This window comes from Patagioenas fasciata, chromosome 23 (genome assembly GCF_037038585.1).
Source record: "Patagioenas fasciata isolate bPatFas1 chromosome 23, bPatFas1.hap1, whole genome shotgun sequence".
Lineage (NCBI taxonomy): Eukaryota > Metazoa > Chordata > Aves > Columbiformes > Columbidae > Patagioenas > Patagioenas fasciata.
The window spans coordinates 1,062,494-1,087,904 of NC_092542.1; the positions used below are offsets into that span (position 1 = coordinate 1,062,494).

Here is a 25,411-nt window from a genome sequence, read left to right on the forward strand (position 1 = left end):
AGTACAGAGCTTTTATAAAATATAGAAGCCATAATAATCATAGCCATAATAACAATAATAATACTTTTCACTCAACAGGGCATTTCCTTCTGAGAATCTCAGGGTGCTTTGCAAACAGTAATGAACGCAGCCGCACACAGACGGTATTTCCCTGGCTGCTCTCAGGTACCGGGGCCCAGCAGCGGCTGTTTGTGCGGCAGGTGGGAGCCCCGTGCAGCAGCGTTCCTGTCGCACCGGTCACGAACGTTCACATCCGACCGAGGAGCCGGGGTATTATTACAGTGAGCAAGGGCGATGAATTACAGTGCTCCCGTGTTGTGAAATCCTAGCTCCTGCATTGCATTTTGCCTGGGAGCCAGTGGAGATTTTGTGTTTCAGGTACACTTGGCTTTCTCCCGTTTGATAGTTCAGAATCCTACCCATTTCAAAGCCTTGTAATGTATGACTGCACAGGGGATGGTGTCTGTGTGCGGGAGAGAAAAGCAATTCTTTGCTCCTTCTGACCTCGGTGTCTTCATCAGGTATGTTTAATTGCAGCCTTTAGAAATATGCTTGTTTCAATTTTTGCCCTTAGCTCAAAGACCTAATTTGCTATTGCTGAGCTCAAACTTATGCTGCAGTTCCAATACAAAGTCTAAAAATAAGACAACTTTATTTGATGTCAAACAAAGTTTTAAAATACAGGTCATTCAATTTCTGCACATACCACACTGATTTGTGATCACACAGTACCTGTGATTTTACTGTGTGTTATAAGGTCTTTGCATGTGCATTCTCAGTTCAACAGACAAGTGCATCTGCAGAGATGTGTTTTGCATCTGCCCGGTGGTTTCTAGAGGACACAGGAATTCAGTGAAACTGGAATAACGCACCATTCTTTGGTGCGCTTTACAAACGTTTACATACGCACACGCAAATGCCCTCTGATGTAAACACATGCGGATAAAACATCACATGCACTTCACACACGAACTCCGCGGACACCCACGAGCACTGACTTTATTGCAGGCCAAAATTCAGCCCCCGATTTGTGCATCTTCCTCAGCTTTAGCACTTTGCCACCTTAATCCGGCCAGTCTGCGGGCAAGTTCGGTCTCCCACATCAAGCAACAGCTTCATTCCTCCCATTTGCCAAGTTTGTTCCCAGGACAAGGGAGAAGGAAACGCTTTGCAGTTGTTCCTTCTATGCTTTCTCAAATAAACCAAATGGGGAGGGTGGCTGAATTGATAAATTAGATTTGAAAAATTTGGATTTTTTTTTAATACTAAACTGATCTTAAATCCTTGGTAATTTTTGTTGAAGCGCTAATTACACATCCTCTTAATTAGCGGATCAACCTCCCCCCCCCCTTCCCTGCCCGGCATCCCTAATTGCCTAATTGAACAGATCCGGGGCAGGGCGGGGGAGGGCGAAGCAGCCTCGGCGGCGAGGATCGGGGACCCAGCGCCAGCGGCCCCCGCACCCGCGCAGCGCGTCCCCGGCCCCGGGGAACGGGAGCGGCCCGATGTTGGCGGGCCGGGGAGCGCCCGGCCAGCGGGGAACGGGAGCCCCGGAGCCGCTCGGCCGGGCCGGGCAGCAGCGCGGCTTCGCTCCGCCCGTGCCCGGCTTCCCGGGACGTGTTTGTCTGAGCCTGGGGCCGGATCCGCGGGTCGGGTTAGAGACGGGGCAGAGGCGGCGGCAGACTTGAACACGTAAAAAAACCAAAACAACAACAACAAAAAACCCTAAACGCCCGAAACCGCCATAAATTTTCGTCCTCCGTGTGTTCCAATATTGGATCCGTCTGTTCAAGCACAAATACAGTCGCACGCCGAGAAGCGGTACTTGGACTCCAGCCCCTGCGTTCGCTTCTCGCCCGCTTCCTTTTCCCTCGTTAGTAAAAAAATAAATATCAGTAAACGGGAAACCTGTCCTGTTCAGGTCCGAAACCGAGGAGCAGGTACCGGGCCCAGGCGGCTGGGGAGGGCAGGGCTGGACTCGCACCCCTTTCCCTGTCAGTCCAGCCTGCCCGGAAAGATGCAACAACTCTGTCTGAAAACTCGGACTTGAAACTTTGACTTTGTCATATTCCTAATAACGAAAAGCAAACGGGGCCGTAGAAATACTGGCTATCGTTTTCCAGCACGAACATTTATTTAGAGCCTGAAATGAAACAAATACTCATCCGTGTGTGGTTTGGAATTCTATTTGTACATTGCAAACGTAATTCATAGATTTCGAAAGAGAACGAATTTGCTTTACACGTGAAGCGTTCAACTTATTTATTTGCCGTCTTTCCACTCTCTCGGTAGAAGAAAAGAGACCGCCAGCTATTGTAGAAGCTTCTCCCTAGTCACCAATATTTTATTTTCTCGCTGAAGGACGAGGCCCATTGACCGCGGGGGCACAGCATGGCCTTCTGCTACCTGCCCACTCCTTCGGGGCCACCGGCTCGCTGCGCTCCCCAGCGCAGGGCGCCGGCCCCCGGGGTCCCTACCGAGAGGAGCAGCCCCCGGGCGGGGGTGCGGGGGACCCGGAGGTGCCCGCCCGCAGCGCTCACCCGCAGCGCCAGCACCCGCGGGGCTGCTGCGCCTCCTCGCACCCTGCCCAAGCCTCATCTTTAGATTTACGACCATGACCAAAGACTCCCACCCCCAGAGGTGAGCGATAAAGCGAGCGAAAATAATTCCCCATCTCCGGTTCAACCCCGCCGCCTCCGATACCTGCCTTGCTCCTGGGGAGTCGGATTAAAATTGCCGAGAATTTCACTCTAACCCCCACCCCGGCGCGCACACGCACGTTCAACCCTTCCAAAGTCAGGTAATAGAGTCGAATTCCCAGAGGAGCCTCACATCTGCTTAAAATATTGTCCAATGAAATGAAATTCTACAACATAGTGTTTTTAATATACTGTGTACGGCTGCCCTGCACAGCTCGGCGGCCGGCCGTGTGCTATCGCTTTCCCCGGGATATGTGCAGCATTAATAAATGCACCTAATGGAGGCTGGAGCACCCCGAAGTGCGGACGCAGAGCTGCGCCCGGGATTTCGTGCAGGAACGGGAGTTCTCGCTACCTTGCTGATGTAAATACAGCAAGATCCATACACTCGTGTCCGTGTTTAATCTGTTTTGCAAATAAATACTCCTGGGATATTGAAACCTTAGCTTTGGACTACTGTTTTGAACTGTGATCCCTAAAAAATCCTCAACTGAAACCCCATAAACCGTTGGGCCTTGTATTGTATTAAACACCTGATTTTAATCAGAGCTCAGCCTTCCAAATAGACACTTCCAGTTTGTATTAGCAGCGTTCACTCACAGACCGGAGGTTTCTGAACTGCAGCTCCTTCTGCTGAAGGGAAGTAGTTGATCCCAGGCACAGAAGTCCCAGCTCATGTCCCTAGCACTCCAGACAGCCAGGCACTCAGAACCTCCTGCTCTTGAAGCGGATTCACCGCTCCCAAGCCCGAGGCAGCTCGGACCCCGCATCAACCAACCAACTGGAAACACCCGGACCCCGCGCTGCGCACACGGGCACACATCTGCAAAACCTCCGTGCCTTTTGCAGAAGCAAAGAGGAAGAGAAGGAGGGGGAAAAATCAAAATTAAAAAATACATAATTATTCCACTCTATTCAGCCTTATTTTCACAGCCAAGAGAGCTCTGAAAATTACTCTTCTCCTTAACAATCTAAATGATAAATGATGAGTTAAAAAAAATAATGAACGGGGGCATTTAAAGCGTGTGTTTATTGCAAAAAAAAAAAAAAAACACAAAACAAACACAAAACCAAAACCTAACAGGATTAATAGAAAGACAACTTCCCAAATAGCATCGCAGCGATGTGCTGACACTGTTGATCACCAACTGTAAAACATCCCCGCCTTGGAGCAGCATTTCTGCGTACAGAGCAGCATTTGTTAGAGCCAGGACGGTCTACGGATGGCACACAAATATCTGCACGGGGCTATTTCGGGAGCGGGGGAAATCTTAATGGAGCGCGTTGTAAAATGTGGCCGCACGAAGGTAAATGGCTGGGCCTTGGGGCTGCTGCGTGTTGTGTGGTTTGGAAAACGAGGGCGCGGAGCGGCGTGGGTTCTCGGCCGCGGCGGGACCCGCCACCGCCACAAACTCCGCGACAAAGCCGTTTTCTTGTATTTTTTAAAACAAGCCGGGCTGAGGAGCCGCGCTGTTCTGCCGGGCTGCGCTTGCGAGAGCGATGTCCTCTCCGCGAAACGAGAGGGGAACTGCAGCCTATACTGGGACCAGAGCTGCGGCAAGAAATGCCCGCTGACCTTGAGGAGTTGAAAAGGCTCCCGAATAACGAACTTGAATTACAAAATAAACCTTTGAGCCCACGTGTGGGAGCGCTGCGTCTGCTCCCGCTGCCTCTGCCCCTTCGCCTGCCAAGGTTTGCAACTACGCCCAGGATTTCACCCCAAACGGTGTTGGTGGCCGCGGGGCCGCCAGCGCCCACCGCACCTGGGGACCCCCCCTCCGAGCTGCGGCAAAGCCATTCACATGCCAGGGGCTGCCGGGGAGCCCCCAAAACCTCCTCGTCCAGCTCTTAACGCGTCAAAGTCCGCCCGAAAGCCTCCCTGGGAAAACACCCGCGATTGAACCGACCCAGGCGCCGCTAACTCTCAGAATCCTCCTCCAAGCACTACAGGCAGAGTTTGCAACAGGGGCCGGATTGCGCTGGAACTTCTGCAGCCTCCAGATATTTCGTACGGAGCCAGAGTGAAACAGAAACTAAATAATAATAGTAGAGAAGTACAGACTGCCCGGGCACCGGGATCCTCTGCTGCACCGAACCTAAGAGTTAACTGGCGAACCGGACCGAGCGTTTACAGCTGGACTCTACGGGTGCGGGGGCAAAAAAAGCCCCCACTCTTCCCTACAAAAGCTGCGCTCTCCTCCTCTGAAAATCCAGCCTAAAAACGGCTCGAAAGAAAGAAAGAAAGGAAGGAAAAGGGTCCGGTGGAAGACGGAGGAAAAAGCTGCGCGAGACTTACGAGCTGCAATTCCACCCCCAAGTAAATTTTAAAAATTAAAAATTAAAGACACTCCCCCACACTCCCCTCCCCCAGACCTTCTTAACCCCCAGCTGGGACACCCGAGCTGCCTTCAGGATCTTCCCTCTGGACCTGCGAATCCAAAGCCCCTCACTGAGAGCGGATCCATTTTTGCTACAAATTCTCTTCCCTCTCCCCGATAATTGTTCCCGAGACTAGAAGGGTTTCTTTTCCCCCCTGTCTGCCTCTGCCTGTCTCTCTCCCCCCCCCCGCCCCCTCCAGCGTTAAGTCTCTCCGGCTCTCGCAGGCAGATGCCAAACGCAGATCTCTAGCGCCCACTATTTCAAAAGCCAGGAATATTATTTCACAAGACTTGGAACGACTCAATATAAAAAAAAAAAAAAAAAGTTGCTATCCCCTTTCGTCAACTTCCAGCTAACTTTCGCTTTTCTCCCCCGGCCCCGCGCAGCTCGCCGCTCGCCCCGCTATAGCGCGCCCGAGCGCGGCGCAGCGCGGAGCGGCGCGGAGCAGCGCGGGCCGCCCGGTCTCCGCGCACACGGGGCGGGCGGCGCGTTGGCCGCCGCCGCGGGGAGGGAGAGGGGCTGCAGCCCCGCGCAGCCCCCGGCCCGGCTCCGCGCCCTCCCGCCCGCCCGCCGGGGCGCTGGGACGCGGAAGAAGGGAGAGAAAGGACCTACTTTTGGGCAGTTTTCTCGCCCTCGCCTTGGATCTCATCGTGTCGGCTTGTGGATTCCTCTCCTCCTCCTTGAGCCCAGAAGCAGCTACACACTATCTTCATCTCCCAAGCATTGTCAGTTTGGACACCTTCGCACATGCGCACAGAGCATTCAATCTGACACCCTCACCAGGGCCAAAAAAACTTTCCAATGTATTCATCATCATCAGGGTGGTTTGGCTTTTTTTTTTTCTTTTTTTGTCCTATCCTCTTCTTCAGACCACTTATCTCTCCCCCCTCCTCTCGCCCAGCACCATCGCAGCCTTCCCCTGATCTGCCCCTTTAAGAAAAATCAGCCCTCTCCGCTCCTAACCCTCCGCACACTGACCTTACACACTGGACAATATTTAAGGATCAAGGTGCCATCATATAAAGAGGTGATTATCATTATATTATTATTATTACTACTAAATAGCAATGTTGTAGAAAGAGTTTGTTAATAGATGTCATCTTGTAAATATACTAGACATGTATTTTATTTTTTATTTGAAAAAATATTTATTTACACTAACTTTTCAATCAGTGTCTGTCTTTATTTCCTGCCTTTTTAGCCTTTTTCCTTTCTTCCCCCCTCGGCTCGAGGGCTTGCATAACTTTTAAAATAACATAATTTACGCTTTGTGTTCTGCCGTCATTTATCGCGTTTTTACCAAGATACTTCTGCTCGACACCGGCGCTCGAAAGCCTTTACCCTTTCTCCCCCCGGTTGATTTGTCTGTGTGTGTGAACGTTTTGACCCAGAACGCGAACCCTACGCTCTCGCTCCCCTTCCCGGGGCGGGGGGGGCGCGGACCAGCCGCTGCCGCTCTCGGGGCCGCTCAGCCGCGCTCCGCGCTGCGGGCCGGGATGCGGCGGGGCCCGGGCCCTGCGCTTTCGCTTCCCCGCCGGGCAGCGGCCGCCGGCCCCGGAGCTCCCGGGGGAACGGCGGGACGGGGAGGGCGGCCGCGGGCAGCCGGTGCCGCTTTTCTCTGCGTTTCAGGTGGAAGGCAGCGCGCTCGGGAAGCGCTCCCGAGGGACGGGGGAAGCCGGGGGAAGCGGGGACACCCGAGAAAAGTGGGGAGAGAAAGGAAAAATAAAATTTTAAAAAAACATAAAAGCACGGAGCGATGCCGACGAGCCCCGCAGGACCTGCCCGCCACCCCAAGAGCGAAGGTAGAGAGAGCCCAGGCAAGAACTGCTTTGAAGAAAGGAGCGAAGTGTAAATAGCCCGATGATTGATGTGCTGTCTTTGACTGCGGAGAAAGCACTATTTTAATTCAAGTGGCCAGGTCAGATGGTCACGGAAGAAGGTTGAAAGGTAGGATTTAATGAGATTAATATGGAGAGAGAGAAAGCGCGCGCCTTCATAAACATTCAATAAAATAATCGGGTTAGGGAGAGGGCTCTGCTGTGCGCTTGAGGTGCGAACCCATATCGGGGCTCAGGCAGCAGGAAAATCGGGAGCCCTCTCACTGAAGGGCATTGCAAAAACAAAGCTAAACTTCTGTGGGTGCGTCAGGTCTCTGCTGGAAGCCATTCTGCCAGCTGCACTTTTGCCCTGCAGGTGGAACTGGGGAGGGGGGAATATTCTTGCTAATTACCGGTTTTCCCCTCCTCAATAAACTCTTTAATTGCAAATGGGAGCAGGGCCCTTTCAGATGCTACCTAGGAGCCAGCGTTAAAGGGAAGGTTGGTGTAGCAGGAGTCCAAATAAAATAAATACGTTTGAAGGGAACTTGCAGCCACGTGTCGCCTAAAATGTTGAAATGGTGCCTGTGAATTCCTTCCTGGAGGACGCGGTAGCACAGGTAGCCGTTTCACTGCGCGGCGGGCACCCCGAGGTTGGAAAAACAAGCTCTTCTGAGCTTCACCGCTGAAACAGGAGCTCTAATGTTTCCAATTCATTGAAATATTCCTTCCAACGACCTTGGACGCTAGCTGTCTCCTGCATCCCTCCCTCACTGAGCTTCTCATGGGACAGCCAGATTTCAGTTTGAAAATACCATCCCTGGTTACTTTTCCCTATTATTCCAGTGGTTTTCTGGCAGAAGGCGCTGGCTGTGCACGGGACGTGCTCAAGCCCCGAACCGAAGCAAAGCTCCGAGAGCCCCGGCTAGCGAGGAGAGGGACGCGGTCGCGTCCCCCTTCCCGAGCCGGAAAACAAAAGACAGGAGGGCCCGAGCGAGCGGAGCCGGGACCGGGCACGGCTGCCCGGAGCAGCGGCCGGTGCGCTCCCCGCAGCCCTGATCCGGCACAAGTCTGCCTTTTGTTTTCTTGCCAAAATCTCCTGATTCCCCCTAGAAAAAAACTCCTACAGTAACTAAGCATGTACCGACGGACCCGCTCGCAAATATTTCGGGAGATGCAGGACGCTTTCGGTGGGGGTTTCCTCTACGTTTTAGCTAGTGGTTCTGCAAACGAAGCCACAGAGAAGCGATCGAAAAGTCGTCGTGCGACCCGGCGGCAACCCGGGCAAGCCGAGGGCTGGGGTTGCTCTCAGTTTGCCTCGGAAATCAGGGCTTTTTCTTGCGTTTTTCACTCGCTCTGGCCGCGTTACTGGAGGGCCGGCGGGAAAGGCTCACACCGGGCTGGAGCGCAGCTCCCGCCGGCGGGCACCGCGGCGCCTCAGGCTTGCGCTGCGCTTTTGTCGGGCCGGAAGGTAGCGTTGGAAAGGGGGGGAAAAAACAACAACACTAATTTTTAGCGGAAGGTGTCGAAGTGCGCTGGCGGTGAACTGTGAGGCGTGCGGGAGGGAACACGCTCATTCCCGACACCAGCAGGGTCTCTTCCAGCTCCGGGCGCGGGCAGGCGGTTGCGGTTCAGCAGCCGCCCGTCCCCGGGAATGGACCCGCTTTACAGGCTCGTTTCGTTTTAAGGCGAAAATGCTCTGGAGGTAGCACAGCTGGCAGCGAGGGAAGGTAGCCGGGAGGCTCTGGGGACAGCGTGTCCTGTCGGGACACGGTCTTCCCTCCTGCGCCTACAGAGACAGACTCATGGCTGCCAAGGGCGCCTCGCCGCACTCCAGCTGTGAATCCCCATCGGGAAGCAGCAGAGCTCCCAAGGCTTGGGCACAGGGAACCCCGGGAGCAAGGTGTTACGCTGGGGGAGAGGAAGAGCCTCGCAGCCCTTCTCAGAGCCCACGGGGCTCCCGCCGGCACAGCCCGCCCGGCCGGGCGAGCATCCCGCAGCTACCGCCGGCTTTTACAGCTTGCACCTGTTTGCGTGTCGCTTCCACGGAGAATGGCAAATTAATTAGTCGGGAGGGAGGGAGGGAGAGGGGCCAGGAAGCTTCTCGGCTGCCCCGGGTCAGCCCAGGTGGCTGCCAAGGACCTGGCACATGGAGCCGGCGGCCTCGCACGCCCGGAGACACGAGTGCTCCACCACTTCGCGCGAGTTTGCAGGGAGTTCTGCTCCCCCATGGCAAATTTTGGGCACCCCTGGAGCCAGCTGAAGGGGAAAATTACTTCCCCGGAGGCGGCCGCTTTTCCGCCGAGTCTAAAAAATTGTCCCCTTCAGGGAAAGGAGCAGCCGTTCCACTTCCTAGCACACGCGTGTCAGGGCAGCGGGACCCGCCGCGCTCCCGGGCCGGGCCGAGGGCACAGACGAGCCGCCGGTAGTGAAACGCGCCTGTTAACAGTTTATATCATCCGCCCTTGCTCCTGTTTGCACCTTCATCTCTGCTTCCTCGCCCAGCTAATATACATTTCAACACACAAACTCCGCAGCGTGCCACATGCGCTGCAACGGGGACTCGCTCTGTAAAGGGGGGCGCGGGAGGGGCTGTAATTTACGGGTGGGTTGTCTGGCATTTTCACTACAAAGCCCCGTGTTCCCAGGTATTTTATGAAGCCAGTATTGAAAATACACTCCAGGTGAAACTTTGCGTGCGAGTCTCCCTGATCGATTTTGTTCCAAACCAGATGTAAATCGCTGCCCCCCCTCCCGCAGTTCAGGCTGCGGAGCGGGCACTCGGGCTGGCACCGCGGCGGCTCTGGGGGCCGGGGGAGGGGAAAGGCGTTTTGCAAGTTGTTATGTACAAGTATTTTCGAGCAGTAAAGAAGATTAAAATGGTTGAGATAGTCCGGCTTGTTCAAGAGCTGCCGCACATACAGCATAACCTCTTCCCCTTCCCAAGGATTTTCGCATAAATTACTTATTGTTTCTGCGCAAATTTGCGGGGAGATTAGACCAAGAATTAATATTTTAAACTACGTAAGATCCCCGTGGCATACGACGGGGCTGCTCTCCGTTAGGGTCAGCGAGCCCCGGACAGATTAGGCGATAAGAATGTCACACGCTTCCCTAGAGATTTTCCCTTTCTAATCTGCCATTAATAAGCGGAGGAAGCACACACACAACCGCCACATTGTAATTAGGGGCTGCCTGAAATCCACGCAAAGAGCAGCTTGCCTTCCATCCCCGCCGCTGCCAAGGAATTTCAACACCTTTCGGTCGCGGCGTAAAGCCCCGGGTCCCTGCGTGCTGCAGGCGCAAGGGGGCAGTTAAGGACAGACGGGTTTAGGACAAACCCGGGTTTAGGACAACCCGGGAGCCCCTCCAAAGAGCCGGCCGGCGGGGAGAACGCGTGTTCGCTTTCACCGCAGAAGCTCTGCTGCCTCTCTGAGCGGCTGGAGCGAGGGGAAAAAAATATATATATATTGTATATATACATAAAATCTATATCAAAGGCTAGCTGCAGCCTCCCCGCGGCTCGGAGCCGGAGGCAGCCCGGGCTGGCGAGCCCCCAAGCCGGGTTCACCCCCTGCCTCGCTGGGGTCTCCGGCCGCCCGGGGCCGGTGCCCGCAGTTCGGCTCAAACGCTCCTTGCACGCAGGTAAATCGTGATTTAGGCTGAGTCCGAGGAGGCGAATCACATACTCAAGAGACTCGAGTGGCTCCTTTCTTAAGAAACCTATTTGGACACTCATTGGTTTAAAATAATTTTTTACCAGGAAACCTTTGAGAAGCTGCAGAAGAAAGACGACTTCGAGAAAGAAAGAAATGCCTGCGTTTTGTACAGGGAAAATATATAGATATCAAATCACCCTTGCTGGTCCTCTTAGGAATGAAATACATGGGGGGAGGAGGAACAAGGTTCATATCATTGCAAAACCCGTGCATGCACGTTACTGTCCTGCAGGCTCACTTTCCTGATACTTAAGCCGCACTGAAATAGGTCTTTACATCAAAATGCGTTTATCCGACTTTTTTCCCCCCTCATTTCTAGGAGAAAACACGGCTCATCTGGCCATGAAAAAATACCGTGTAAATCGCCATTTAAGATTTTTCAAAAAACATGTTCAGCTATAAGAATTCCTTCGAATTCGTTACACTCTGCTCTGCAAGGCTATGCCTTGCCTGTCCGGGGTGAGGTAAAAATGCATGTCCTAAAATAAGAAGTCGTAAAAAGAAAAGCAACATTTACATATGAATATCTAACTTGAACAGTATTATAATTACAATCGTAAAAGATCGTGCACTGTTGTCTTTAAAACGCCAGCCTACGAACAGTTAGTTTTTGGAGGATGTAAACACAGCAGTTTTAATCATGATGGTCTCTTGGAATGAAGGGAAATTAAGGAGTTATAGCAATTTTTTTAGACGTTTGATCAAAATATTTTCGCCCGGAGAATGCTTGCCAAATGAAAGCAAAATGGAAATGATGGGTGCTGCAATTCGGCGAACAGTTCTGTAATGGAAGCAGCCCAAGTCCGCAGTGTCTGAGGGCAGAGGAGGTTTTTGGAGTGGTCCTCTCCTGAGGGAGGTGGCACTGGGAAACAGGTATTAGGCACGTCATTTTCGATCAAACATTTTTCAACTGAAGTACAGTATTCTGAAGACACTAAAACGATCTCCATCACTTTTCGTCTCGAAATTACCCCCCCACTACTTAAAGGTCGGAGCGAGCTGTAGCATCCAGCGAGACGCGGGGTTTGGCACGTTACCGCACCCGCGGTGTGCGGGCATCCCCGCAAACCCCTCCTGGCCGAGGAGAGGAAGACCCTGCTCTTCTTCAGCTGCTCCAGAGCCACAGCCAGCGACCCGGGCACCGGCACCGAGGGCTGGCAACCCCAGAAAAGAGTTCCTTTAATAAAGTTTTACGGGGGGAGATGAGTGAACCGAAAACCGTCCAAATCTCATTTGCGATCCTGCCAAAGATCAGCCTTCCCACCTCGACTACAGCCGGCTCCGGGGGTGATCCCCTCCTGTAATGCTCCCCAAGCCCCCACGGGAGCCCCGGAGGAGCCCGCCCCGTCTCCTCCGAGCCCAGAGGCCGCCGGGGGTGCCCCCATGCTCCCCGGTCCGTGTGTGTAGGGGCTCAGTCCCCGAGGCGCAGCGCGACCGCGATGCTGCCCCGTCCCCAGGCGCTGCCACCCTCGCCAGCCCGGGGAGCGCAGGGGCTGCCCCGGTCTCCCCCCCGGCGGGTTGCGCACCCTCTTTGCTTGCGCTACCGATGGCTGCGGCGGAGCTAGCTGTCTAATTATTAGCTATTAATTGAGTTCAAGACCTTTTATGGCTCTGGGAAATGAGGAGTCCGACCACTAATCCCAAGAAGGGTCTGCGCACAGCCAAGAGCTATGAAAAAGCCATCCAGGGCTGGCTGGGCCCGGCCTGACACAATGCCCCTGGGGGCGGGGAAAGCATTAACGAAAAAAATTCATTAGGTGAAAATTATAGAAACTTTAAACCGATGGATTTATTTACGAGATCCCTTTGGGGGCTGCCACTCCAGAGCGGGGGGAGAAAGAGGCAGAGATGCCAGAGCCCCGCGGCGGTGCCCGGCCGGGGGGACAGCGGGGGGACCCCTGGGCTGTGCCGGGGGGGACCCCGGCCAAGGTGAGAGCGGCGGCTCCCGGGATCCCCCCGCATTCCCATCCAGCAGTGGGTTCTTCTCACCGATTCGCTTTCCATAAAGCCTTATCTTTACACGCTTCCACCTTCCAATTAAACTCCCCCAAATTGCCAAAAGCCTTATTTGCATGCAAGGGACCCCGTTCAAAGATGCTAACTTATTGTCTCCTCTCAGAACTTAACATCTCTCTCTTCAGTTCTCACTTGAAAGAAGTTTTAGAACAGTATTCAAAGACTGTCCAAACGAACAAAACCTTCCCCTTCGCTAGGGAGAGAAATCCGGTGTATTCAATAAGAGGGCATATTCTCTGAAGTTTGCAGATTTGGTTTTAAAGGCTGTATTGTTCGTGCCTTTTTCCTGAAACTTTTTTTCCCCTCTCAGAGAACGGCTCACATGCCTGCAAAGGATTATTAAAATAAAACATCATAGAGCTTCCTCCCCCCCTCCTTTTTCACTGTTTAGAATTACTTTTCTGGAAGAGCTTTCTGAGCATAACCCTCCCACCACAAAGTCATAATTAAGAACACTTTTTACTTTTCCTGTTTGCTGGGGGGGGGGGGGGGGGGGGCGGGTTGAGGGGTGGAGAATCAACCCCTTTTCCAAATACTGCTTTTTCTTTCACCACTTACACAGCTCTGCACTTCAGAAACACCTATTGCCACAAATACACCTGAACATGGGCGTGTTGCTGAATAAATGTTGTTTGTCTACAGCAGAACAAATTAAAGCACTGACACACTCATTCTGGGCAAAGCAAGAAGCATCTCCACAAGCACAAAATAAATGCAGACTGCAATTCTTACTGACTTCTTGGAAGTTGTTTAAAGGTGACAGGATCTCTGCATTCAGCCCCCCCTTTTTCTTTTTAAGATTAAAAGACGATAATCTGGTGAGCTGAGGATGTAGAACTCCTTTTGGGAATGCAATAAACTGCAAAAAGCCAGTGGCAAGCCATTTATGATCAACTCCCTTTTATAAAGGTGCATAATGGAAGCAAACAGGGACATGACCATATTTTATTCATTTAATACAAAGCGGCTAAAATAAAAAAAACCCAACCAACCAACACTTAAAAAACCCACAGTTCAGAGCATAACTCAAGGGCTGGGGGAAGAAAAGCCAGGCTGATGGGGTGTGATGTGATTCTGCCGTGATCTGTCGCCATGCACCAAGCGCAGCCCGGGCGCTGCAGGGGGGTCCTGGCCCCCATGCCCCCCCAGCCCCTCCCCAGGGACCAGGGCTTTCCCACTGACCTTGAGAGCACCGTCAACGTGCCCACAAAATTACAGAAGTGTGTACAAAGAGCTCCTGTCCTCAGGTCTGTAGATCATAACCAGAGATAGGAAAGTCTTTAATAGCACCCTTTAAGCAACCATGTCACCTCCCATACATCCCAGTCCAAGGGAAAGCTATCAGTACCAAAGAGCATCTTTTTCAACTGTAGGGAACCAAGAATTCATTTAGATTTACCAGTTAATGAAGATTTGCTGTATAAAGTAACTGTAAGAACATGTGTTAAAACACAAGAGAAAGAATTCCATCGATTTCCACGAGGTGGATTGTATCCAGGAAGAATGAGTCAACTTCATTCCTTCAGTAAAACTCACTGAACTGAAGAGAATTGCACCAGGCATGGTGCATCATCTCCTTCCCCCCTCATTTCACGTATTGTTGTCCAGACAATTATCTCTTCGGTGTTATGGGTCAGACAGAGCTAGACAGGAATTTTTCAAAAATATTTTTCCTCACTGGAAAATACTGCTTTGACAAATAAGTTGTTTCTTTTCATTTTTTACCCCCTAATATCACATCAGTTACAAGTAATTACTCAGCCACTCACACAATACAACACAATCCAGCGCAGGAAAGGACGGCTTAGTTGATAAGACACAGGGAGGAAGAAACAGGGGTCTCCTATACATGCACATTCACTGCAGCAACAGTGCTTATTTTACAGATGGAAGAATAAACTAATTCCTTCAAGTGATTTGGGCTGAAATCTCAGAATACAGTGATGGGAGCAATGGAGAGATCAACACTCATGTACTGTCAGAGTCGTAGTCTTTGCATTCAGAAACTCAAAGCGCCACACAGACCCTCCCCACACTTGTATTAACACAGAACGAGCACATCAAATGCCTGCAAGCAAGATCAGCAGCTTTTCAACCTTCCTGGTAGGGTCTTAGTCCACACATTGGCTACAGGAGAAGCCATTGCAATCCCACAGGAGCCCAGCACTTCTGTTGTTAAACAGAGGCTTAGCTAGCGATAAGCTAATTGACAAAGAGTTAAAAACCAAACTCCATTTTTAAGAAGTAGTTTGAAAATGAAATGCAAATATATACAAAATATCCAATGGTTTCTATGAATATAAGTGCCCGTCTGCCTCATGACCGCTAGTTTCCAGCCAGCTTTCCAACCAGCGCAGTCTTTGCACTTCTGTATCTACAATTGTACCATTTATAAGGCAGTAGCCCACCTTGCCCATATGCTTTTTCCTACAGTGACTCATATTCCATTGGGTTTATTCCTGTGAAGACTTGTGTTAAAGCAGAGGAAAGAGCAGAACCTTTGGGGAAGGAACGCTGCATTTCAGAAAGCACCAGCCCTACTCACTGCTCCCTGTCAAAAAGTCAAAGCACTGATTTATATCCTGTGTAGCAGAAAGGCTTTTGCAACTGGTATAGCATTCAAAGTACAAAATTCATTTGATACCTGGGTCAAACAAGAGTCTTACTGAATAATAGTGTTTACCCAACATCTAAAAAAATAGCCTTCCTAGAGGAATACACTCTATGCTGGACGAGCCACAAGTACTGTTTCCTGATATATGCCTCTAAATCTTGTATTTCTGCTCCAGATTCTTTTAGTACCCTGAAACAGATACATCTTGAGTGCTTGACTACCATTCGGCTGCAGTTCTGTTCCTTCAGTATAAATGAGAGGGGGAAATAGTTTAATTTCTCTGAAGTATAAAGTTAAATAGAGTGAACTGAGAAGTTTCTTCAAAAATAATGGAGTGAGATCACCCATACAGTGATTTTAAACAGCTCCAATAAGAGCAGCGCTTGCACTTATCAAGTACACCCTGAGGAACAGGAGGCTTTCTCCCTTCCAGCCACTTGGGTGCATTACAAGGGGACTGCCCATTCATATGGCAAACATTTTCTATAAAATTATTACTAATAGCTTTTTAACTCCACTCTCAAGCAACCCAGAATGTGAATCAAAGATCAGAAAAGGACTTGACATTTCCAAAGTAATTTGAGTCTTAATTATTTTGTCAAAGCTCAGCTGAATGAACCATCTAGGCAGTGAAACACTCTATTCCTGAGTATATTGACCATCTGGGCTGGCAGGGCACACCGAGGGTGTAAAGAATTCCTGTGAAATAGTGAAACCAGTGAAGTTGCAGCACAAGAAAAATGTCCCCTGACTTCTTTTCAAAATAGTCAAGAGTTGCTGCTCTTTTTGGGACTGACGCTCAGCTTTGTGAGAGCTCCAGCGACACCACAGGTCAGCAGCTCTGCATTGGAATCACCTCAGCCTTTCATTGTTACAGCTGGGCCTGTTTATCACAGCCCAGCTTTCACCAGCAATGGTAAAACTAACACTTTCAACAAAGCCATGCAAACCTCTGCATCCTACTGTAAATATATGAGAGAAAACAAGACTCGCAGTGTTGTCATTCACTGTTTTTTCATGCAAACCACAGATTAGGATTTTTCCCCCATTAAACACACACAAACTGATCCTGATTGTTTATTTCCTCATCATCCAGGTTGCTGGAAAGCCACATTTCTAACCAATTCACCATTTAGCCATTTTCTCACTATTCATACAACCATATAATGCACAACGAAATTAATGATACTTCTCTATTAATAACATCCTAAGGTTCATCATACATACAGTCCCGATCTGGAAAATATGCAGACAACTTGGGGCATATAGACTGCCACAAATTCACAGAAGCAAGAGATGACCCCCAACCCAAACCCAGATTGCATCATCACAACTCACAGAACCGCCTGTTCAATGGGTAAAACCAATATTTTTGTCACTCAAGTGGCTGCATTTTAGGAAAAAAAAGAACCCACACACAATAAAATAATTTTATTCTAGAAGGATGAGAAAAAATCTTAACCATGTTTTCATGGGAGAAACAGAGATATAGAACGAGCTTGAAAACTGAAAATCTCTCATGCCCTGATCTATAAATAAAACTACTTGGGATTTTCTTCTGTACTAAATTTAAAGTAAAGTCTTTTCCATAGAGAGTTTTCTTTACAACAAACTATGCCCCAGAAGGACTTTAACGATGGTGTTTCCAACGAGCAGCATGAATGAATTAAACAATAAATGCAGTAAGAGAGCAGCTATATTTTTCTTTAATAGAAGCAGATGACTGTAGTTCAAAACACGGCCGTGTTCTCAGAGGACAACCCTGACAGTTCTCACCCCCACTGCAAAACCAGTTCTCCTTCCCCTGCGCTCCAGGACCTCGGCTCGGGGCAACTTGCTCTCCAGCACCACAAAAAGCTTGAAGGGGAGCTCCAGGGACTATCAAACACAAACTCCAAATTCTGCCAAAGTACCAAATCATCCTTCAGGTCCATCTCATCTTCTCACAAAAATCCCACAAAGTCCCAGTAAGAACCAGCACCACAGAAGCTTCAAAATAACCCCTTCAGAGAGACACCAACAAGGTCTCCAGCAATTCAGATGAACATATATGAAATACTGTGATTAAAGCAACCTCAGAAGAGGTGGCACTTTCCAAGAACAGCAGGCTTTGCTCGTTAGCTTAGCAACACCCACTAATTGTTTTCATGCGATGTTTCAAACAGATACTCTCACCTTAACATCCCAACCAAAGCTGTTACTCAGAACTGCCAAATATGAACCAAATTCCACCAAGAAACAACAGCATTTCAAACAGAGCAAAGAACAGTAATTCAGGTTTCCAAAATCACTTTCTATCTTGAGTTCCACTTTTCCTTCAATTTACTTTCAGCTTTAAACTTTCGACTCTTTAGGTCTTTTAGAAAATAAACTGGTTTTCTCTACTTACAAGTTCTGCGTCCGCTGTTTTCTTCTTCCTCTGCCGTGAGGAGATTTCTCTTGACATATAGGAATTAGGCGTCCACACCGGTAACATCAGAACCCATCAGACCTGTAACAAAAGTTGCACTTTCAAGCTGAAGGAAACAGCTTATTTCCTTACAGCAGAGCAGCTCCCCAGTCCCACCACGGCCTGGGCTCCGGTGGCCGGGCAGCGCATTGAAACTCACACAGCAGAGCTTGCTTTCCACACAGCAACAAGGCTACAAACATCACAAAGATCCTGCTTCAACTAGACATTATCCAACCCTTTGCTGATGTGCATCACTTGAGCCATTTTTTCAGTATAGACCTGCCCTGGTTTTGTTTATTGCCACCTTGCCTTAAACCCTGACAGGACTTCACTGACACACAACACAGATGCACAAAACAAGAACACAAGACAGCTTGTATTTCGCTGTTTCAGCTCTGATTCTGTTTCCCATAGCTGCAAACCACCCTTCAGTTCACCACCTCAAGATATGAAGAGCATACAAACCTCAAAGAAGTCACGGAGACCGCAGGTTCCCAAGCCGGCACAGAGAGGCCTCCACACGCAGCAAACCCGCTCTGGCAGAAAATGGCTGCTCTGAGGGAGCGGCTGATATAGAATTAACCGCCGTGCCACAGGCACTCCAGGTGAGGTAAGTGGAGCCAGCTGGTCCTAGTTAAGTCCATCAGGTGTCAGGCTGGGCCTTGCTGGGTCTGCAGCATCACCACGGTCAGCGGGGCTGGACCCCGCCTGCCCCTCTCTGCTCTTGATCCGGCAGCACCGAACATGGCGGCTGCTCCCACGTGAGGGGAATCTCCTGGTGGACGTGCGGTGGTGGAGAAGGGTGAGATCACAATGCTGACGGGCTGTGTTCTCCAAGCACGCTGACTAACCGTGGAGATTCCTGTTGCGCCTTCTAGGAAAACAAGATTTATTGTGTTACGAAGGGATGTAAAACACCCATGTTGAAACAACCCAGCTCACCACGTCTAAAGCCAGACAATTAATGAATTTTCCTGTCAATAACTCCCAGTGGTACATAAAGCTCATCGTGTGTCATTCACACACCCACTCCCGCTTTCGTGTGCTCGTGATTACTCGGAAAAGGCAACTATGGCAGCACTGGTGAATACGGAACGGATTTTGTCTCACAGATGAGTTAACTCCGAGGCATCCCAAAGGGTCTACGTTTAATGTTCATGGCATTTCCAATGCTTAGATTCTTTCACTTGTAGTAACTCTGTGTTTCATAAGTGTAGAGACTGAACTTCCCCGTACACACTGTGGAAACATGTCAAACATAACTCAATGTCATTCGACTCGCTGATATTTCTATTTCCAGAAGAGAGCAGGAACACTGAAAGAAAAAAAAACGACAAGTTTTTCCCAGCAAATTCTGATGTATAGGATGTGACTTAATGGTGCAAAAACTTTTTGGCAAAAACAGGGATTTTAAATTGCTCTGCTCTATTCTGCTGTGGTGGGAGTTTTAATGCAGTGCACTTTGCCGAGAACCGACACAACAGAACAGACAATCACCTCAAGTGGGTTATGGGGAAGAACAAAACAATTTCCCACACAAAATTATACGGAGCTCAGTCTGCTGTTTATAGGTTTCAGTAAACACAGGGGTTTGATGTAATGGACGGTTTCTGGCTACCAGGGAACCTTTCGAGGACCCGGCGCAGGGGGGAGGCGGCAGTGACGAGGGGGCAGCAACACACTTCATTTCCCTTTCCACAAAACGATGTGCTGGGCTCTGTGGGTTTCAATGGGCGCAGTCGGCGTGGAGCAGGGAACAGGGGCTGCAAAGCTCCCCCAGGGCCCCCCCGCCATGGAAGGGACATCCTCACAGCTCAGGTTGCTCAGCGCCCGTCCAGCCTGGCCTGGGATAGCCCAGGGATGGTTCATCCACCACCTCTCTGGGTACCTGGGCCAGGTTCCCACCACCCGCAGGGCCAACAATTTCTTACATCCAGCCTGAATCTCCCTCCTTCAGTTTACAACCACCACCCCTTGTCCCGGCACTACAGGCCCTGCTAGAAAGTCTGTCCCCATCTTTCTTATCGGCCCCTTCTCAGTCCGGAAAGGCTGCAGGGGCTGCAGGTTTGGGCAGTGGGGACATCCTGCGCACGCTGATGCTAACGCCGCCTCCTCCGAAATTCTTGCTTTTTCTCTTTCCTCTCTCTTTTTCTAATGAAATCTTTCCATATTATTAATGGCTAGGGTGGATCCATAGAGTGTGTTCCTTCCAGGATTTTCTTGTTTGCTGTAGTCTTCACATTTTCCAGCTAATTTCCTATTTTCCTGCTCTAAAATCCCTGCCAAAAAAATCCCTGAAGCACACTTGGTATCTGAACAGAAAAAAACCCCAACATTTGAGAATAGACATTTGATCCAGACTCTTGTAAATCAGTAGCAATTTTCCCCTTAAATATGAGTTATTTTCATCAGTGGCTGATACTTCCTCAAGGTGAGTTTTTATCCAATTAACTATGCAGGTACATTTCAGTCACTAAATTGGGGAACGCTGTGTCGTACAATTTATGTGAAATTAGCTGTCCAAGAGCATTCAGCCAAAATATAAAGACTGGACTTCTGATAAGCTATTTAATCAGGTTCCTTTAGGAATTAAATTATTAGGAATGAAATTAATGAAATGGGTTTATGCCTAGATATTCTAAATGACACTAGCTTCCATAGCCAAAGAAGAAACAGGTACCCAAGACAGTGTTCCTCGCTCGTGGATGTTCTATTAGAAACAATAGTGGCTGTGTAATCCCCCCTGGAAAGAATTATTTCGGTTTCATGTAATCCCTCACCAGAAAAACTGGAAACATGACAAACTGCACTGATATTAGAGCTCAAGTGCATGATGGTGCCAGTTGGAACAGGATTGGAGTCGGGGAATTCCTGAGGACATTCGAGGAGAAAAAATTCTGAAGTAATTTCATGGATTATGGTTGGTTTTAATCCCTTCTGCGGCTTCTGAAAGAAAATCCTCACACGTTTAGTTGCTCATGACACGGACACTTCCCTGTAAACATCAACTGAAAATAAAAGCAGCTGGACATCAGTCAAACTGGTGAACTCCTGTGAAATGACTCAGGCAGCCTGGTACGTGAGACTGGTTATTGTGGTGTATAACACTGGTAATTTGGGGCTGAGCTAGTTCTATTTCTAGGCATGACCCACTGTTGGCTTGGGGACAGACCAGCAGGTGATTCTAAGGGACCTTTTGCTCTGAACACCCTCACCCCTCATTTGCTCTGCAGGGACAGACTGTCACCCACAGGAACGTCACCTCTGAGGGTGACACCGCCTCTGAGGATCCGATCAGGCAGATCAGAGCTGTACAAGGTTAGATGGGATGAACCCAGGTCTTGGTGACTTGCTGTAGAAAGTCTGTGACAGATCTGGAAAAAAGAATCCCCCCAGGAGGGCAAGCTGGAGCTTACCCAGCTACGCTGGATGCGCAGGGATCCATTCTTCTCCTCGTAAAGGAATCATGATCTCACACCAGCAAATGAAAAAACAGTTTTGAAGTAAATCTACTGCACGCAGTGGGTTTGAAACAGCGTAGCTGAAATCAGCATCTGGACTGTTGTCTCGGATACCTTAAAAGCCCGTGATTTCTTCCTCTAGAGACATCTGCTTCTAGCAAATACGTATTACTTTGGCTGAACGACAGCACTTCAGAGACTGTCACTGGACCACCAGCACCGTTTGACAGTTCTGCTGTGTTGTTCTGAGAAATACTGTTTTCTGTAGGAATTCGGGAATGACCCATAGAAACAACTTTGGCAGCGCGTGTATTTCCCTTTGGATTTGTCAGGGGAGGGAAGGATCTAAGAGCTGAATCTTTCCAAACCTTCTCAGCTCGTCTGCATTACAAGGACTAAGTGGCTCACCAGCGGTTCCGTGGCCAGAGAGGCTCTGACATTACCAGGGTTACACTTGATCCAAGATGTCTCGAGAACCGCAGGGAGAGTCATGTTTTCTAACACCGTCAAATTCCCCTCTGTGTTCTTGGTGAGAGAGATTCATTGCACAAACAGGCAGTAAATCCTGAAGGGCTGCAAGAGCACGGCACCGAGGGCCAGACAAATCAAGACAGATGTTCTGAACTCCGGGATCGCGAGGATGCGGTTCCGAGCGGCCGGCCATGGGGAGGCTCTCGGAACATCCTCCCTTCTCAGACACAAGAACGACGCAGACGATGGCGTAACGAGACACAACAAATGGAACCCAAGACGACTGTGGCGCGTGGGCTTGCAAACCTGCCGCTGCTCTTGGCGCCTGCAGACAGAGTGCACGGCTCAGCCGAGCTTCCCAGAGATTCACGCTGCTTGGCAGTTCCCCATTGCACGGTCCTGGAAATGCAAAGGAGGAAAGTGTGGGCAAGTGTTGGAGAGGCAGGAAGATGATTTGTCATGAAGACTTGCAGAAGAGGGACATTTCTCATCACGTTACTCAGTGTCTTTGTGTGGCCACAGAGAATAAAGAGGAGCAGACCCGCGGTGCTTGCTGGAGGGCAGCAGAGCGCCCCGCGGCGAGCCGGCTCGGCACCCCAATGTGAGAATCACTGCAGCTCGCAGTCAGAAAGAACAGTTTCTACCTCTTTTTTCCACCAAGAAGACGAATCTCGAACGGGACCGACACCTGTCACGTCACAGCACGGTTCACTGCTTCCGGACTGTCAATTGTGCTCACAATTCTTCCAACATCAGATTAAAATTATTTTCTTCTTCCTCTGTTCTTCTCGTTCCTTATACATAAATATCAGGCTGTGGACACAGAACGAATCACCTTCGTGGAAATGGTCATTAAAGACATGGGTAATATACATGCTTATTGTCCCACATGCTTTTCCAGTTAAAATATTTGCCCTGAGAAAGTAGGAGGTAAAGAACTTACATTTTGAGTTCTTTATAAAACATAGCTTGCACCCTTGATTTATGCTCCCTGGGACATTTAACTAGTTATACTTTAAATAAAAGAGACATCTGAAGCATTGGTTGGAGTTTCTCACTCTTTTCTCATATATCTTCACAAGACAACGTGCAGTCACAGATACAGCGCCCTTAGAGAAACCACAGCTTAGGCACCCATAGCGGGATGTCTGGGAGCGAAGTGGTCGTGAATCAATTGAGTAAAACAGGGCAGTGAAAGCCCGTGTAACGTGTTGGTCTGGAAACCGCTGCAGGCCTGGGGATGGAAAGACAATTCATATTTTACGCTGTGAATTTTTTATTAAGGGCTGTTTTTTTATTTTTTATTATTGCATATGAATATTTTACACGTCCGAGTTGAGAACAATGCTTTTTTTGGCTGCCTCTGCACTTTTCATGGTTGTGTACCCTTGCATTGCATAACTGAGAGAGATCCATTTACACACAGGGGGAAAGGGGACTAATGAATCTCAGCAAAACTAACTTTATTGTGTGTGAAAAAAAGCACTCTGAAGTTTTCCAAATAAAAAAAATCCATATATACATATATAAAATACTTGCATGGAATGGCTTAATAAAACCAGCGTGTGTGCGCATGTAAGTGTAGGTGCTCTGCATCCAGAACGGGCCGCACATCATCCTCCTCCTCAGCCCCGCTGTCCGCGAGGCCCCTGGGCAGCCTGTGCTCACACAGGAGATTTGGATACTAAAGATAATCATTATTTGCCTGGTGTATATCAGAATCCAGTGGTTTTATCGTGCACGTGATAGTGGAGGAGAGGGAGAAAGCAAGAGCTCTCAGCTCTCCAGAGCTCGCCCCAAAGCGGGCAGTTTGGGGTGACCCGTGCGCCCCGTCCCGGCTGACACTGCTGCAGGAAACGCCATTCACAGGGGCTGCGCAAAGTGCAAAATGATGAATCGCTTGACATTTAAAAGAAAATAAAGATCTGCTGCTGGACTGAAACTTCAGTGAGACTTGGGGAGGGAGGGAAAAAATTACCAGGAGCAGGTTGAGATTTTTCTGTAATTCCAGCGCAGATTTCACAAATGATTTTGTGTTTCTGATCCGAAGCCCCAGACCTTTGCCCTGATACAGGCTCCCAAAGCAAGAGACAGCTTAGAGGACAAGTAACGACGGAACGAAAGATGGAGGGTTGAGAGTGGGAACTGATGCCTGATATGCCCAAGATTAAACTTTGAATTCCACAATGCATCACTGGTAAATCCAGGAATTAACTCAGGCCTCTCTAATCCCTGCAACCGGTGGATTAACTAGACCAGTGTTGTTTTCCTGAGGCTACAAAAATCCCAGGCATTTCAAATTTGAACCCTCTCTGTATCCACAGAAGAGACAGAGCATAGGTGGAAATACATCAGGGGAAAGGTTCTTGCCATTTATTTTCTATGGCATAAGAGTCGAGGGAATAAGGACCCAAATGATTAAGACTTCATCCCTCTTCAAAGCAAAGATGAAATATAAATGAAGAAATGGATTTCCAGTGCTCTGTGCAGTGATGGAAGCACAAGGTGACCAAGAGAATGAAGAGGCCGAGATAAAGTCTGGAGTCATGGAACACGTGCCAACCTCTGCTATCGTGCTGTGTGTCCTTGAGCAAAGTCACGGCTGGGAGGCAAATGGAAACAGCCAGGCCAAACCAGCGCTGTGGGTGCCACGTCCCAGTAATGACGCTTTGTTGAATGATTTTTACCCGGGAGGAGCTGCACCAGGTGCCTTGATGTAAAACAACCTTGGCAGCCGCGAATCCATCCTGGGTTGCGCTGGGCAAGACCTTGTTCTGCCAGGCTGAACCCAGCGGCAGCGCACAGCGCCCTGCGAGGCGCCACTGCAAACACGGCTGTGTCAGCGCCCGAGGCTGCACTTATCCTGCTTTTTCCCTTTTCTTTCCTCTTCCTGACAGCAACCATGAGCTGCACCGTTTGCTCAGCTCCCTCTGCCTTCCCACATGCTGTTTTTTGCATTTTTATTTGCATTAGATTATTGGAGCAGGAGCCTGAACACTTAAGTTACTGCAAATCCCTCCTCATATGGAAGTCAGTGAGCTGTAAAGCATTTAAACTGTCTACAGTTGTACCTCATTTGTTTACACATTTCCAGCGGGCTGCTAAAAGGTAACACACTGTAACAGCAGAAAGATCCAAGATGCTGATTCTGGTTTCGTAAAAGCTCTAGAAGTGCGCTGAATTCGTGCATTAACCGGATGGAGTAACGTACATCTCAACTTTCTGAAGCCTTCGGGCCCAAGTGGAGCAGAAAAGCCACGTGCTTTTCTTTAGACTCTTTGCTTTCTGCTTCTTCAGACTCTTTTGCTTTCTGGTCATGGGGGAAAACGAGGTTCGGTGGGTCTGGCTGTCCACAAACGGTCCCCGCTCCCCTGCCCATGTTCTTCGCAACCGGGTCTCTGAGCACTTGTTAACTCTCCCCCCGCGCTGCAGGGCTGAGTGCAGGACCGAACTGAGCTGGATGTGCCCCCCGAGCACCTGTGCATGGCTTGGAAAGGAAAAGAGCGCCGTGATGTCCCCAAGGACAGCGGGAGGAGGCGGCGGGCGAGCGACCGGTCCCGAGGCAGCAGAGGGCATCCCTGAGTCTGGAGAGCATCCCCGAGCCCAGCGCTAACAGCCACGCACCGAGCCTTAACAACACACATCTCGGCTCTTTTCCTGTCGTCATGTTACCTTCGAACAAATTCTCAGATACATCTTGAGGTTTTTCTCAAGCAATTTTTGAACACCATACAAATCTAGCGCTAATTATTTTCACAAATCACGGTGAGATTTCTATTGCCT

General features: G+C 49.7%; 1 protein-coding gene across 7 annotated transcripts in view; it reads right to left on the bottom strand.

Moving 5' to 3' along the window:
* Nucleotides 1–25,411, bottom strand: part of PRDM16 (PR/SET domain 16) — a 306,350-nt gene that overhangs the window by 216,011 nt on the left and 64,928 nt on the right. For 3 of the 7 annotated variants that reach the window (XM_065855050.2, XM_065855051.2, XM_065855049.2), the window contains exon 1: nucleotides 5,691–5,858. In XM_065855050.2, the coding sequence (XP_065711122.1) occupies nucleotides 5,691–5,727 (37 nt within the window). In that variant the 5' untranslated portion in view covers nucleotides 5,728–5,858. Of the gene's footprint in view, nucleotides 1–5,690; nucleotides 5,859–17,633; nucleotides 17,736–18,161; nucleotides 19,253–21,112; nucleotides 21,845–25,411 lie in introns of those variants that run through there. The other 4 variants (XM_071798576.1, XM_071798575.1, XM_071798578.1 and 1 more) reach the window with 4 other exon arrangements.